At 41.6% G+C, this 14,192-nt stretch overlaps 1 protein-coding gene across 7 annotated transcripts in view; it reads right to left on the bottom strand.

Moving 5' to 3' along the window:
- The window catches only part of SLC37A3 (solute carrier family 37 member 3), a 49,504-nt gene that overhangs the window by 33,582 nt on the left and 1,730 nt on the right, over positions 1-14,192 (bottom strand). For all 7 annotated transcript variants that reach the window (XM_008150474.3, XM_028158994.2, XM_054726276.1 and 4 more), the window contains exons 2-3: positions 7,023-7,186; positions 5,212-5,317 (exon numbers count right to left, since the gene is read on the bottom strand). In XM_008150474.3, coding sequence (XP_008148696.2) covers positions 5,212-5,317; positions 7,023-7,111 — 195 coding nt within the window. In that variant the 5' untranslated portion in view covers positions 7,112-7,186. The remainder of the gene's footprint in view (positions 1-5,211; positions 5,318-7,022; positions 7,187-14,192) is intronic.

Below are 14,192 nucleotides of genomic sequence, written 5' to 3'. Positions count from 1 at the left end.
CTAAAGGACTTGAATGTAAGATGGGAAACCATAAAAATCCTATAAGACTCCATAGGCAACAAAATTGCAGACATATGTCATAGCAATATCTTTACAGACACAGCTCCTAGGGCATTGGAGACTAAGGAGAAAATAAACAAATGGGACTACATCAAAATAAAAAGCTTCTGCACAGCAAAAGAAACCATTAACAAAACAACAAGAAAGCCCACTGCTTGGGAGAACATATTTGCCAATGTAATCACCAATAAGGGTTTAATCTCCAACATTTACAGGAGATTCTCTCCAGTTCCATCCATGCTGCTGCAAATGTAAGAATTCCTTCTTTTGATGGTCTGCGGCGGGATGTGAGCTCATACAACTTAACAAAAGGAGGATAAACAATCCAATCAAAAAATGGGCAAAGGATCTAAATAGACACTTTTCGAAAGAGGACATTCAGAAAGCCAAGAGACATATGGAAACATGCTCAAAGTCACTAATCATCCGAGAGATGCAAATCAAAACAACAATGAGGTACCATCTCACACCTATCAGAATGGCTATCATTAACAAATCAACAAACGACAAGTGCTGGTGAGGATGCAGAGAAAAAGGAACCCTCCTTCACTGTTGGTGGGAATGCAGACTGGTGCAGCCATTGTGGAAAACAGTATGGCATTTCCTCCATAAAAATACTAGAGGAATCCACAGGCAGCGAAATCTCAGACATATGCCAAAGCAACTTCTTCACTGATACCGCTCCTAAGGCAATGGAAACTGAAGAGAAAATAAACAAATTGGACTACATCAAAATAAAAAGCTTTTGCACAGCAAAAGAAACCATCAATAAAACAACAAGAAAGCCCACTGCATGAGAGAACATGTTTGCCAATGTTATCACCAATAAAGGTTTAATCTCCAACATTTACAGGGAACTCATACAACTTGACAAAAGGAAGATAAACAATCCAATAAAAAAAAAATGGGCAACGGACCTAAATAGATACTTTTCAAAAGAAGACTGAAGGAAGGCCAAGAGACATATAAAAACATGCTCAAAGTCACTAATTATCCAAGAGATACAAATCAAAACGACAACGAGTTACCATCTCACACCTGTCAGACTGGCTATCATCAACAAATCAACAAATGTCAAGTGTTGGCGAGGATGCGGAGAAAAAGGAACCCTCGTGCACTGCTGGTGGGAATGCAGACTGGTGCAGACACTGTGGAGAACAGTATGGAGTTTCCTCAAAAAACTAAAAATGGAACTCCCATTTGACCCAGTCATCCCACTTCTAGGAATATATCGAAGAAACTAGAAACACCAATCAGAAAGGATATATGCACCCCTATGTTCATAGCAGCACAATTTACAATAGCTAAGATTTGGAAACAGCCTAAATGCCCATCAGCAGATGAGTGGATTAGAAAACTATGGTACATCTACACAATGGAATACTATCCTACCTAATAAAATGGTAATATGTAAATTACCATCACTCCGCTACGCCCATGATTGGGCCAGGAGGAGGCGCAGGGGGCGGGACTCAGGGTGGCCGGGGTAGCCGATTGGGCCAGCATCTGCGCCATGGCTGTGCTGCGGCACAGAAGGGGCCTCTGGGGCAGCGAGCTCACATCCCGCCGCGGACCATCAAAAGCGGGGGAGCTGGGTGCCTGTCTGCTCCGGCACCAGCGGACAGGCACCGAGCTCCCCCGCGATCGAAAGCGAAAGCGTGTAGGGGACCCTACAAGTGCATGTTTCAATCATGCACTGGGCCTCTAGTACTGCTATAAAAAAGAAGGAATTCTTACCATTTGCAGCAGCATGGATGGAACTGGAGAGAATTATGCTAAGTGAAATAAGCCAGGCAGTGAAAGAAAAATACCACATGATCTCACTCATTTATGGCTAATAAAGAACATTATAGCCTGATGAATAAAAAGATAGATACAGAGGCAGTGAAACATCGAAGAGAATGTCAAATTACAGCGGGAAGGCTGGGGAGTGTTGGGGAGGGGGGGAAAGAGATCAACAGAAGGACTTGTATGCATGCATATAAGCACAACCAATGGACACAAGACACTGTGGGGGTGGGATGAGGGCATGTGCCAGGGGGTAGGGGAGGCTGGGGGAAGGTCAATGGGGAGAAAAAAGGAGACATATGTACTACTATTTGTAATACTTTAAACAATAAAATAAAAATTGGAAAAAAAAAAAAAAAAAGAATGGAAAGTCAGCACTGCTCTCCATGAGGCAGGTCCACATGCACACAGCTCTCCTGGATGAGTCAGCACCTGACATCTACATAACCAACCCATCCAAACTACGTAATCCACAGTTCTAAAACAGCACCACAGTGAAACCTATCTTAGCAGCAGAGTAAGTAAGTAAATATCTAAGCAGAAAAGTTAATGCCAATTCTAAACAAGCTAATACTGTAACATGGTTCCTGGCAGGAAAGAGTTAACACGCCTGAGACTGCTATCCTTAAAAAGACCTACTTGCAAGGCTGGTGGCCCTTGCCTGGCACCTGGAAACTTGGATCCCCAGAGGGTTCCCATAATTCCCTGCTAAGACTGGCTTACTGTCCAAACAATGTGGTTTATGTGTAACACCTGCTTTCCTTCTGGGAGTGTGGGATTTTCGTATGTGCCAGGCAGAGTGCCTCCACGACCAGCTCCAATAAAAATCATGGGCACCCTGTCTCTATTGGGCTTCCCTAGTAGACAGCTTTTCACCTGTGTTGTCACAACTTGTGCTGGAAGAATTAAGCATACCGTGTGTGACTACTGGAAAAGGGCTCTCGGAGGCCTGTGCCGTTTCCTCCAGGCCTCGCCCTATGTGCTTTCCCCCTCCCCCCCCTTTGCTGACTTGGCTCTGTATTCCCTTACCTGTAATGAACCACAGCTTTGAATACAACTATAGGCTAAGTCCTGTCAATCTTCCTAGTGAATCATCAAACCTGGGAGTGGTCTTAGGGACCGCCAACCCAGATATCTAAAACACAAAGGCATGGGGGTGGGGTATGCGTGGGGAGGGGTGTGGGATGGGAATGGGGGGATGAGGACAAATATGTGATACCTTAATCAATAAAGAAATTTACACAAAAAATAAATAAATAAATAAAACACAAAGGCAGCCTTAGGCAGTACAACCAGAAATGTAGTGCCTAAACAAAACCCTATTGTTCTGTGTTTTTATAGACTGTACCTGAATACCACATTTAGTGTTCAGTGTCACTAAACTACAGTTGAAGGAGCCAGGGATGTTTTACCTAAACAAGAAGAACTTAAGGAGACAGGTTTTCGTCAGATATTCAACAGGCCTCATGCAGTGAGGACAGACTTCGGGTACATGGCTCAAAACTAAACAGCAGAACATTTTTATGTCAATAGAAGTTAGAACTTCCTAATAATGAAAGTTGATAAAAAATATAATTGTGCATCTCAGAAAAATAGGGAGGTTCTTCTCCCTACAGGTTTCAACAGAAGCTAGGTGGTCATCTTCAATAACCACAAAGAAAGACGCCATCCTGGCTGGGAGGTTAGGACGCATGACCACTCTGAGGCCAGTCCATCCTGAAGGTTTGTGACGAGTCAGTCAATGATCATTTACAGCAGTGGTTCTCAACCTTTCTAAATGCCGCGACCCTTTAATACAGTTCCTCATGTTGTGGTGACCCCAACCATAAAATTATTTTCGTTGCTACTTCATAACTGTAATTTTGCTACTGTTACGAATCATAATGTAAATATCTGTGTTTTCCAATGGTCTTAGGCTCTACAGCAGCGGTTCATGACCCACAGGTTGAGAACCACTAGCAGGGTCACCTAAGACCATCGGAAAACACAGATATTTACATTATGATTCGTAACAGTAGCAAAATTACAGTTATGAAGTAGCAACGAAAATAATTTTATGGTTGGGATCACCACAACATGAGGAACTGTATTAAAGGGTCGCGGCATTAGAAAGGTTGAGAACCACTGATTTAGAGGGATTCACTGTGCACACAGCACAAGTCAAGCATCCATCGGAAATCCAGCTCTCTATTCTGAACACCTTTCCTTTTACAAGTTCCTATCAGGCCCTAGCTGGTATGGCTCAGTGGATAGAACATTGGCCTGCAGACTGAAGGGTCCCGGGTTCGATTCTGGTCAAGAGCACATGCCTACGTTGCGGGCCTGATCCCCAGTGGGGAGCGTGCAGGAGGCAGCTGATCAATGATTCTCTCTCATCACTGATGTTTCTCTTTCTCTCTTCCTCTCTGAAATCAATAAAAATGCATTTAAAGAATAATAATAGAAGTTCCCATCAGGAAGTTATCAAGTTAAATTCAGGAAAACTGTTCGGGAGCCTCTCCACTAGAACATCAGCTCCATGAGGACAGGCTGTCTTTCTTGTCCTCTAGGCTTTTACTCTTTGTGTCCTCAGTGCCTAGAAGAGGGTTATGCAAGATAGACCCACAATAAGCTATTGCCTGAATAACTCATTTACATTTGGGGGGCAATATATAACCTTTAGATCTCTGTCAACTTTAAATTGGTCCAAATCAGGGAAATAATTCTTAAGAAGTAAAACATGCTAAGAATATAAATAAGTAGCTATAATTCCACGTAAGCAGAACTCAAATAACGTGGTAAAGACTGAGGGAACGGAACTGTGTATTGAGGTAGGGTGCTATAAAGGACGGCATCTCTGTCCTAGTCATCAAAGAATGTTCTTGGCCCACGTGAGTACAAGGAACTGGGCTGCATACTCTCTGAACTTAAGCAAGATACAAATGAACAAATGAATCAATCAGAGAGTATGCAAATACTGAGACATTAAACTATGCGATACACAGTGTGCACAGTTTAGGAAAAAACACAGCAGAAGCAAGAAAAAAACTCTATTTTTTAAAAAGCGACATTTTATCTTGACACAAAGAGAAAAGCACATGAGCAAAATCTCCAAGACAGAAATAAGCATAGTACTTGTGAAACTCAATGAAAAAATGGCCTAGCCAGAATTGTGTGATTTCAAAACAGTGAGAAATAAGCTGACTGGAGCGGTATTGAATCAGGGCAAGCTAAGAAATTAGACAGAAGAATTTGGATTGTATGCCACAGGAAAGAGTAAGCCTTTGAGAGTCCTAAGCAAATGAAACAAAATAAGAGACCTTAGGAAGAATTCAGAGGTAGGCACGGTTCCTTACATCTATCCCAGCACTTTGGTCTACTTACCTCCACAGGTTCAATCGATCTGTTAACAGCACTCGGGGTCCACTGCTTAGAGATGCTGACTTTGACATTGCTAAATGTTTTTCTCGATGCGTGGAGCAACGAATAACTACAAAAGAGAAGAAATACAGCTGAATGAAGAGCAAAGAAAACGGCCTTTAATAAAATCACAGACAAAAAATAAATAAAATAAAATCACAGACACATTCCTCTTTGTTCTTTCAGTTTTAGAAAAAGAGAAATACTGCTTTATAAGGACTATCAACTGAAATAGTCTCTGCTAAGCAAAAGAAATAATTAACTGGTCTTCTTCAATATGAGCCCCCATGTTCACTCATAACTTATCCCTGGTTCTAGAAGATGGAGATGTGACTGATCCCAACCCACTTTAAATTATGGTTCAGTTCTGGCCCGGCCAGTATGGCTCAGTGGTTGAGCATCGGCCTATGATCCAGGAGGTCATGGTTCGATTCCCAGTCAGGGCACATGCCTGGTTTGTGGGCTCCATCCCTAGTAGGAGGCATGCAAGAGGCAGTCGATCAGTGATTCTCTCTCATCATTGATGTTTCTATCTCTCTCCCTTCCTCTCTGAAATGAATAAAAATATATTTTAAAATAAATTATGGTTGTAGTTCTGTAAAAAATTTTAAGTCTTTAATAAACACTGGCTGCTCATTGCACTAGCCGTTCAGTAGCTTTTTGTTTTTTTATTTTTTATTTGTTAATCCTCACAAGAAGGTATTTTTCCATTGCTTTTCAGAGAGAGTGGAAGGGAGGAGAAGCAAGGGAGAGAAACATCAATGTGAGACAGACACATCGACTGGTTGCCTCCCACACATGTCACAACCAGGGGTGGGGAGGGAACCTACAACCCAAGTACTGTGTTTCTGACCAGGAATCAAACCCACAACCCTTAGGGACAAGGGCTGACGCTCCAACCACTGACCAACACTGGCCAGGGCAGTAGCTTTTTCTTTGGGTCCCGCATTTCCTCATACTACTGCTTCCTCCCATCCCTCACAAATGGATATTCCCTAAACCAAGCTTCTAAAACTACCTATCAACTCTTACATAATTAGAGAACCATTTTCCTAATTTCTACTTGAAAATAAAACAAACAAAAAAACCGTCATCCTCATTTGTGGTACCTTCAATAAAGAAAAAAATCTACTCAGAAAAAATAATCAAAATAGTTGAGTCACAGGGTTATGAGTAACATGCCCCTAACACCAAAAGGCCTGCTTTGTGTCATCAACAGACCACTACAGAGGGCCACCGAGGGCCACAGAATCACAAACATGGACAATTCTTCAGTCACACTGACTGGTCAGGGACCTCACATGAGTTACCAGAGTTCCTCACAACTGTCTCAGACCATTTTTACTACTCAAGGGGGCACAGGGCGGTCCCTGAACATGCACACCCTTTGTTCTCAAGCTCCTCATTTTAACAAATACAGGACTTGATATTAGATCAGGGTTTCTCAACCACAGCACCACTGACATTTTAGGCCCCCAAATTCTCTATTTGGGGGGTGGGGGGGTTGTCTTGTGCATTGTAGGATGTTTAGCAGCATCCCTGGTCTCTACCCACTAAATGCAAATAGCATGGCAACCAAAAATGTCTCCAGACATTGCCAAATACAGGCAAAAGAGCCCCCAAGAACTACTTTATTAGAGCTACCAAGAAGTACAAGAGGAGTAACTAGTCTATTTCGTGGTAAGTCCATACAAGTTCCTGCATGAGACACTCGCCATGCAATAAGTATCTCCCTCGAAAGGACAAAACAGCAACAGTTGCAGCAATCCACTTACCTGAAGAAGGTGAGCAGGAACACGGCAACATGATGATGGCTGAACCGGGACAGCAGAGTTCCTCTCCGAAAAATACTTGGCCAGGCCATGTTCCTCCTGACCTTCCTTCCAGTCTTTGACCTTAAAATTTGGATAGTGAATGGCTTACACCATTTCTCTTCTTTCTGGAAAGGCAAAACACGTTATTAACATTACTCAGTTTATCCAAAAACTGAATTATTTAGGCTTATAGTCAGCCAGCATAAAATCAGGCCTTGAAAGAAAAAGCATGTGGGCTAGCTGACACCAGAAAAACTAGATGGATAATTACGTTTTACAGCAGTTAGCTAGTCCTTTAAAAAAAAGAAATCCTTGACCAAAGGTTACACCCTAATAGGAAGAACTCTCATACAAACTGATAAGAAAATCACCCACTTTAACAGAAAAAAAATGAGCAAAGGAAATGAATATACAATTCAGAAGAAATGAAATGGCTATTAAATTTACCAAATAATATCTCACTAGGAATATAAAAAATGCTAATAAAGGCAAGAAAATGTTTGCATAGTTAAAACAGACTGTGGCCTGGGGGACATCTGTAATACTCTCCACAATAAAGATAAATAAATTTTAAAAAACACAACAGATTGTGGCCAATGCAGCTCAAAGTCCAATGATTTCTGAACTCTCATATGATGTTGATGGAAGTGAAAATTAGTACAGTATTACAGGAAGACAATCTGGCCAAGTTCATCAAGAGTCTTTGACAGCCCTGACCGGTTTGGCTCAGTGGATAGAGCGTCGGCCTGGGGACTGAAGGGTCCTGGGTTCGATTCTAGTTAAGGGCATGTACCTCGGTTGCAGGCACATCCCCAGAAGTGGGTGTGCAGAAGGCAGCTGATCGATGTTTCTCTCTTATCAATGTTTCTAACTCTCTATCCCTCTCCCTTCCTCTCTGTAAAAAATCAATAAAATGTATTTTTTTAAAAAGAGTCTTTGACACAGTCCAGCCGGCGTGGCTCAGTGGTTGAGCTATGAACCAGGAAGTCACGGTTCGATTCCCGGTCAGGGCACATGCCTGGGTTGTGGGCCTGGTCCCCAGTAGGGGGTGTGCAGGAGGTAGCCAATCAATGATTCTCTCTTATCACTGATGTTCCCCCTCTCCCTTCCTCTATGAAATAAAAATACATATATTTAAAAACAACAACAACAACAAAAAAGTGTCTTTGACACAAAAATAATTTCTAGGGATCTATTCCTAAAGAAATACAAGATGAATTCAGGTCTAATAAACAAAGTTAATTTTTACAAAGTGTCAAAGGAACTTTTTTATTTTATTTACTTATTTGTTTAATTTTAATCCTCACCTAAGGATATGCTTTATTGGTGTTTTTAGAGAGAAAGAAAGGGAGGGGGGAGGGTGAAAGAGACAGAGAGAGAGAGAAACATCGATCAGTTGCCCCCCATATGCACCCTAACCTGACCGGGAATTGAACCCATAACCGCTTGCTGTACAGGACGATGCTCCAACCAACTGAACCACCTGGCCATGGCAAGGAGCTATTTTATTTTAAAGAAATGAAATTGTGTCCATCTTAGAGAATAGGGAAAAGACGCAGGGCACTCCTATGCCATCTCTCCACTACTTCAAAGGGAAAGTCATCTCTAAAAGCTGCATCCATGCCCTGGCTAGTTTGGCTCAGTTGGACAGAACATCGGCCTGTGGACTAAAGGGTCCCAGGTTCGATTCCAGTCAAAGGCACATACCTGGGTTGGGGGCTCAATCCCCAGTTGCGGGCATGCAGGAGGCAGCCAATCAATGATTCTCTCATCATTGATGTTTCTCTCTCTCTCTCCCTCTCTCCCTTCCTCTCTGAAATCAATAAAAATATATTTTAAAATAATAATAAAATAAATAAATTAAAAAATAAAAGCTGCATCCATGCTCTCACAGCCAAAGTTAATGAAGCATAAAATTAGCATCTTAACTTAATGTCTCCAGTTATGAGTCTGCAGAAACAACCTAAATATGCAATAAGAATGGAATGATTAAATTACAGTATATCCAGGTGGCCAAATATTTTATAATCATTTAACATGATGAATTAACTTTTTTTAGTAACATGAGAAAATGTCAAATGAAAAGTATAAATATAATGAACTCCATATTTACATACTATTTTTTAATAATTCTTTATTGTTGAAAGTATTACATATGTCCCCCTTTTCCCCCCATTCATATTTACATACTACTTACAAATAAGTAGGGAATATACTAGTTCTTCTTAAGTAGTGAGATTAGGATTAATTTTAATTTTTTATATACTTCCCTAAAAATTCTACAATAAATGTGTATATCACTTTTATAATCAAGAGGGAAACATCCAACAGCACTGAAAAAGTCCTATAATTGATCTGCATATTAGGAAAAATTAAATTAACAAAATGACTTGAATGATAAATGCACTACAATAGTCAAGGTAGAAGACAAACTCAAAAGCTCCCAATACTTGAATTAGCAAATCACAGGGCGTTGCTTTCAAGGCTGTGCTCCCTGTAACTGCTATTATACTCCCGTTTTCACTAGTCACAGCTTGGTGCTGTATCCACAGTTTAAATGCTGCAAGACCCAGGCGAAAGGCCTTTCTTTATTTTTTTTAATCCTCACCTGAGTATATTTTTTTGGTTGATTTTTTAGAGAGAGGAAAGGAGAGAAAAATATCAACCAGTTGTCTCCAGTACACTCCCGACTGGAGATCAAACCCACAACGAAGGTATGTGCCCTGACCGGGAATCGAACCCGAAACCTTTTGGAGCACAGGATGATGCTCCAACCAACTGAGCCACCTGGCTAAGGCCAAAGGCCATTCTTGATAAACATTATAACTGTTTCAATTAATGGCTGTGAGCCCTTGGACAAGTCAATCTCTATGAATTGCAGATGGCCTATCCCTAATAGTTATGAAACTAAAATAAACAATTTATGCAAAGAATTAAGGTAATTATTTTAGTCACTGATCAGCCCAGGATTAATCCCACATCAACAGAATGTAACTAACTTCATTTAACCATTGTCCCTGAAAATTTTTAACAAAATTATGAGTTGAGTAAGACTGTAAAATTCCATTTACAAAATGTAACAAATAAACCTGCTGTCTGTAATTCCAGAAAGTTACCAAACCAAGAGCTATTAGCATTACTGCTAAATTTATCTCCACTCCCAAAATTAAACATGCGACCCAAGTGGCACAATTGGAAACTTCAGCCATTCTTTATAAAGAATAGCTCTTTGAACACATTCACCCCTCAAAACGCTGTGCTGAGTATTTCAGGAAAGGTTATGGGTTATGAAATTCAATAATTTATCCGGGAAAATAATTCCAAAAATGTACACTCCAACAAGTTAGGATTACATCACTTCGGCAATAATGGTTGTGTATTTCAGGTTGTGTACAGTTACATTAATAGCTTTAATGACTACCAAGCTGTTTTGGACCACCTGGATTTACTTTCTAAATAAACCACCTTTTCCTTGGCTACAGTGATGGGGGAGAAAGGGCTTAATAAGTACATGGAGAAAGTGGTTTTAAATATTCACCTGCTACTGGCAGAATGACTTTTAAAGTGAATACTACTATAACATCTGGTCCTATGTAATTATAATAATACCTTGCACTTCTATACCCTACATCACAGCAGTGATTTCTAATAATCTATGAGCTCTGGGGAAGCACACAGAGTTTTTGCCAAATCTGAATCCATCAAACACATCCTACTTTCTGAAAACCATCTTTTTTCCTGCTCTAAATATAAACAGATGTCTAAATTTTTCAAGTGTATGGAAATGCTGTTATAATTAATACAATCAAAATTCATTTCAGTGTTTCTGAATTCACAGTAGGTTGTCATTTAGTATTTTCTCAATGGATGGTGAATACTTAATTGATACAACTATCATGTGAGAACAAGAATTATCTTAAAAAAACACACAAATCTTATTAAAAATAAGATCCTTCCCATCACAGAGGATCCACAACCACTGAACATGTTTTACTTTTCAAAGCAAATTCCTATCACTAACTCATCTGATTTATAATTAAGCTTGTTTTGGGTTCTAGCATATCCCTCATACAAGGTATTTTCCAGAATGGAACATATTGTATAATCAATGCATAATAAAATATGGCTTCACATGTAACATGTCCAGGTAGAAGGCAAGCTCTCCCTTATAAACATTGCCGTGGAATATAAAAGCTTCTAAAATTTTCACTTGCTGTTGATGTTTAGAGTCCATTCCAACCCAAACAACAAAATTTAAAGTTGTCTTGTATTAATAAGACTATGGGATTACAGAGTGGAAAGGGGAAAGATTGGCAGGAAAGGAGATAACAGACCTGAAGCATCCAGCATACATCTCATGTGGCTCAGTCTTCACCCAACCCCAACCTGTTACCACGCTCTCTAGGAATCTAGATATGCGGTTAATAAACTTTCTTATATCATAGCCAACTCCTGCCTGCCTCCTCTGAGGTCTCTCAAGGAGAAGCGATCTTTTTCTCACACCCACTTTTCCTCCTTGTGAAACCCCAGCTTCTTTGAAACGCACACCCTGGGCTTTACTGCCCACTGTGCTGACAGCTGTCATCGTCTGATCTCCCACCACTGCCCTGTCCCTGCAGATGGCTCCTGCCTTGCGCTTCCTCCCACCACCGCCTGCGTCTCATTTCAACATCCAGGAGCTAATCGATCACATCTCTGTCCTATTCACCACCAACTTCTGCCTCTACCCCACAATGAAAACCTACCCCATGATCAACCCTGGTCCCTGCCATGGCCAGTAACTGAGTCACCTCCCCAACTGGATTTCAAACATCCTTCCTTCCAGAAAACTGCTTTCTTTCAATACTGCCCACTCCGACAGTCGTCTTACCTCAGCAAGGCTCTTAATTCGGTCACCTCATCATTTTTTCCTTTATCCAATATCTTCCTCTTTACCAACTTAGAATCTGAACCATCTCCCTATGGGACTCTTTTTCTTGCTTGCCTCTGTGCTCCTTCCCTGCACCCAAGCAGTTGAGTTTTGCCAGAGGAAAATCACACATTCTGGCTGGTTTCACTTTTTAGATTCAAAACCACAAACCTCAAAGGACATGCAATACTGCCCAGCAAGCCTACACTTCCCTAATCATTTTGCTTTCTCACCCTCGAAGACAGCGAAGTCACACTTCTCCCTTTCAACTTCCAACATTCTCTCTCTCCTCCTCCACTGAGTACCAGGGTTTCGGTCAATGACTCCCAGATCTATAGCTCTAACTCAGACACTCCAGGGTTCCCGACAGTACAGCAACCAACCACGTGATACCCCTCCCTGCACCTGAAACAGAATTCTTCATCCTCCCTCCAAACCGAATCCTCCCCCAGTGTGCCCCACTTCAACAAACGGTGTCACCACTGCTCCATTTCCCAAGGTAACTAGGCCGTATCCTTCATTTCTCCTTTTCTCTCAGCTTCCACACATAACCCATTACTAAGCTCAGTCCCTATGACCTCCAAAATACATCCCAAGTCCAACCTTTCCTCTCCATCCCCACTGTCATCGGTAAGATAAACCACCATATCCCCCACCAAGCCAACCACACAGCCTCCTGTGTGGGTTTCACTGTTTCTACATCTACCCCGCCCCCACTATCATTTTCCACACGTGGGCCAGAAATACATCTTCAAGTATACGTTAGCTGTCATTCCTCTGCTTAACACACTCTGATGGCTTTCCAAGACTCAGATAAAAACACAAACCTCTTTGCCATGGCCATCAAGCCTGAATAGTAGGGAGATGAAGGGATGGGGGGCAGTAGGGTTGACAGCTGGGGTTGGCAGAGAGAGCCCAAGGATAAAGGAGGGGGCTGTCTAAGCAATGACTGAGAGATTGGGCTTATTTTTTATTTTATTGTATTAGTTTTCAATAGGTCCTATATGCATAAGGTGGAAAGTTCAAAAGACAGCAAAGGGATAAAAAAAAAAAAAAAAGATTTAAAAAAAAAAAAAAAAAGACAGCAAAGGGTATAACAGTGACATTTCGCTCCCTGTTCTCGTCACCCTTGCTTCTGCATCCTATACATTCCAGCACAGGCCTGCACATTCACACATACACAGATGGCATGTGACCCACACTATCCTGCACCATTTTCTCCTTCACTTATCAGAGGTGGGGGGTCTATCCGCATCCTCATCTACAAAGCTGCCACGTTCCAGTCTACAGGACATCCCAACCCTTTGCCAGGATCCAGGGAGGTGCTGCACACTCCCTGCCTACTCCTTGCCCACCTTGCTCTCCACCCTCGCCAGCACCTTGCCTCCACACTCTAATCTCCCCACACTCATCCCTTTCTTGGCCGGAAACCCACCGAAACTCCCTTCTTGCTTTGGGTCTTTGCATTTGCTGTTTCACAGCCTGAAATGTTTTTCTCCTGGTTCTTTGCAAATGGCTTGCTCTTTCCTTTTCTTGGCTTGTCCTCAAAAGTAATCTTCTCGAGTGATCTATCCTGATCACTCTATTTTAAATGACTTCCCTCAGCCCTGGCCAATGTGACTTCAGTGGGCTGGGCGACCTCCCATTCACCAAAAGGTTGCCAGTTCAATGCCCGGTCAGGGCATAAGCCCAGGTTTCGGATTCCATTTCCCCCACCCCCAAGGGGGCATGCAGAAAGCAGCAGCCCTCTCATATCAATGTTTCTCTCCCTTTCCTTTCCGCTCTCTCTAAAAATCAATTTTAAAAATAGTTGAACTTTCATCAAAAAAGAAAAAAAATGGTTTCCCTCAGTTACTACTACCTATCTCATCTGTTTCTTCCCTTCATAACATTTCTCCCAATCTAATTACCTGGTTTGTTTACCCCTTTATTGTTCATCCGTTAAGTTCTGTCAAAGCAGGGGCCTTATCGGTCTTAAGCCCAAGGCTATTATCCCCAGCACCTAGCAGAACATTTAGAACGATCAGTAAAGATGTTTTGCATGAATGATTCTGTGACTGAGGGCCAACACTGAAGGCTTTCCAAGTGCCAGGCACTGTGCTACTTGCCAAGCATTAATTCGTTTAGTTCTCATAACATCTCACAGATGAGAAAACAGATTTTAGAAAGTAATCTTTCTCTCAAAAGATGACACGAATAATCAAACCCAGACCTGACCCTAG

Source organism: Eptesicus fuscus, chromosome 14 (assembly GCF_027574615.1).
Source record: "Eptesicus fuscus isolate TK198812 chromosome 14, DD_ASM_mEF_20220401, whole genome shotgun sequence".
Taxonomy (NCBI): Eukaryota; Metazoa; Chordata; class Mammalia; order Chiroptera; family Vespertilionidae; genus Eptesicus; species Eptesicus fuscus.
This window is presented reverse-complemented; position numbering and strand designations above follow the sequence as displayed.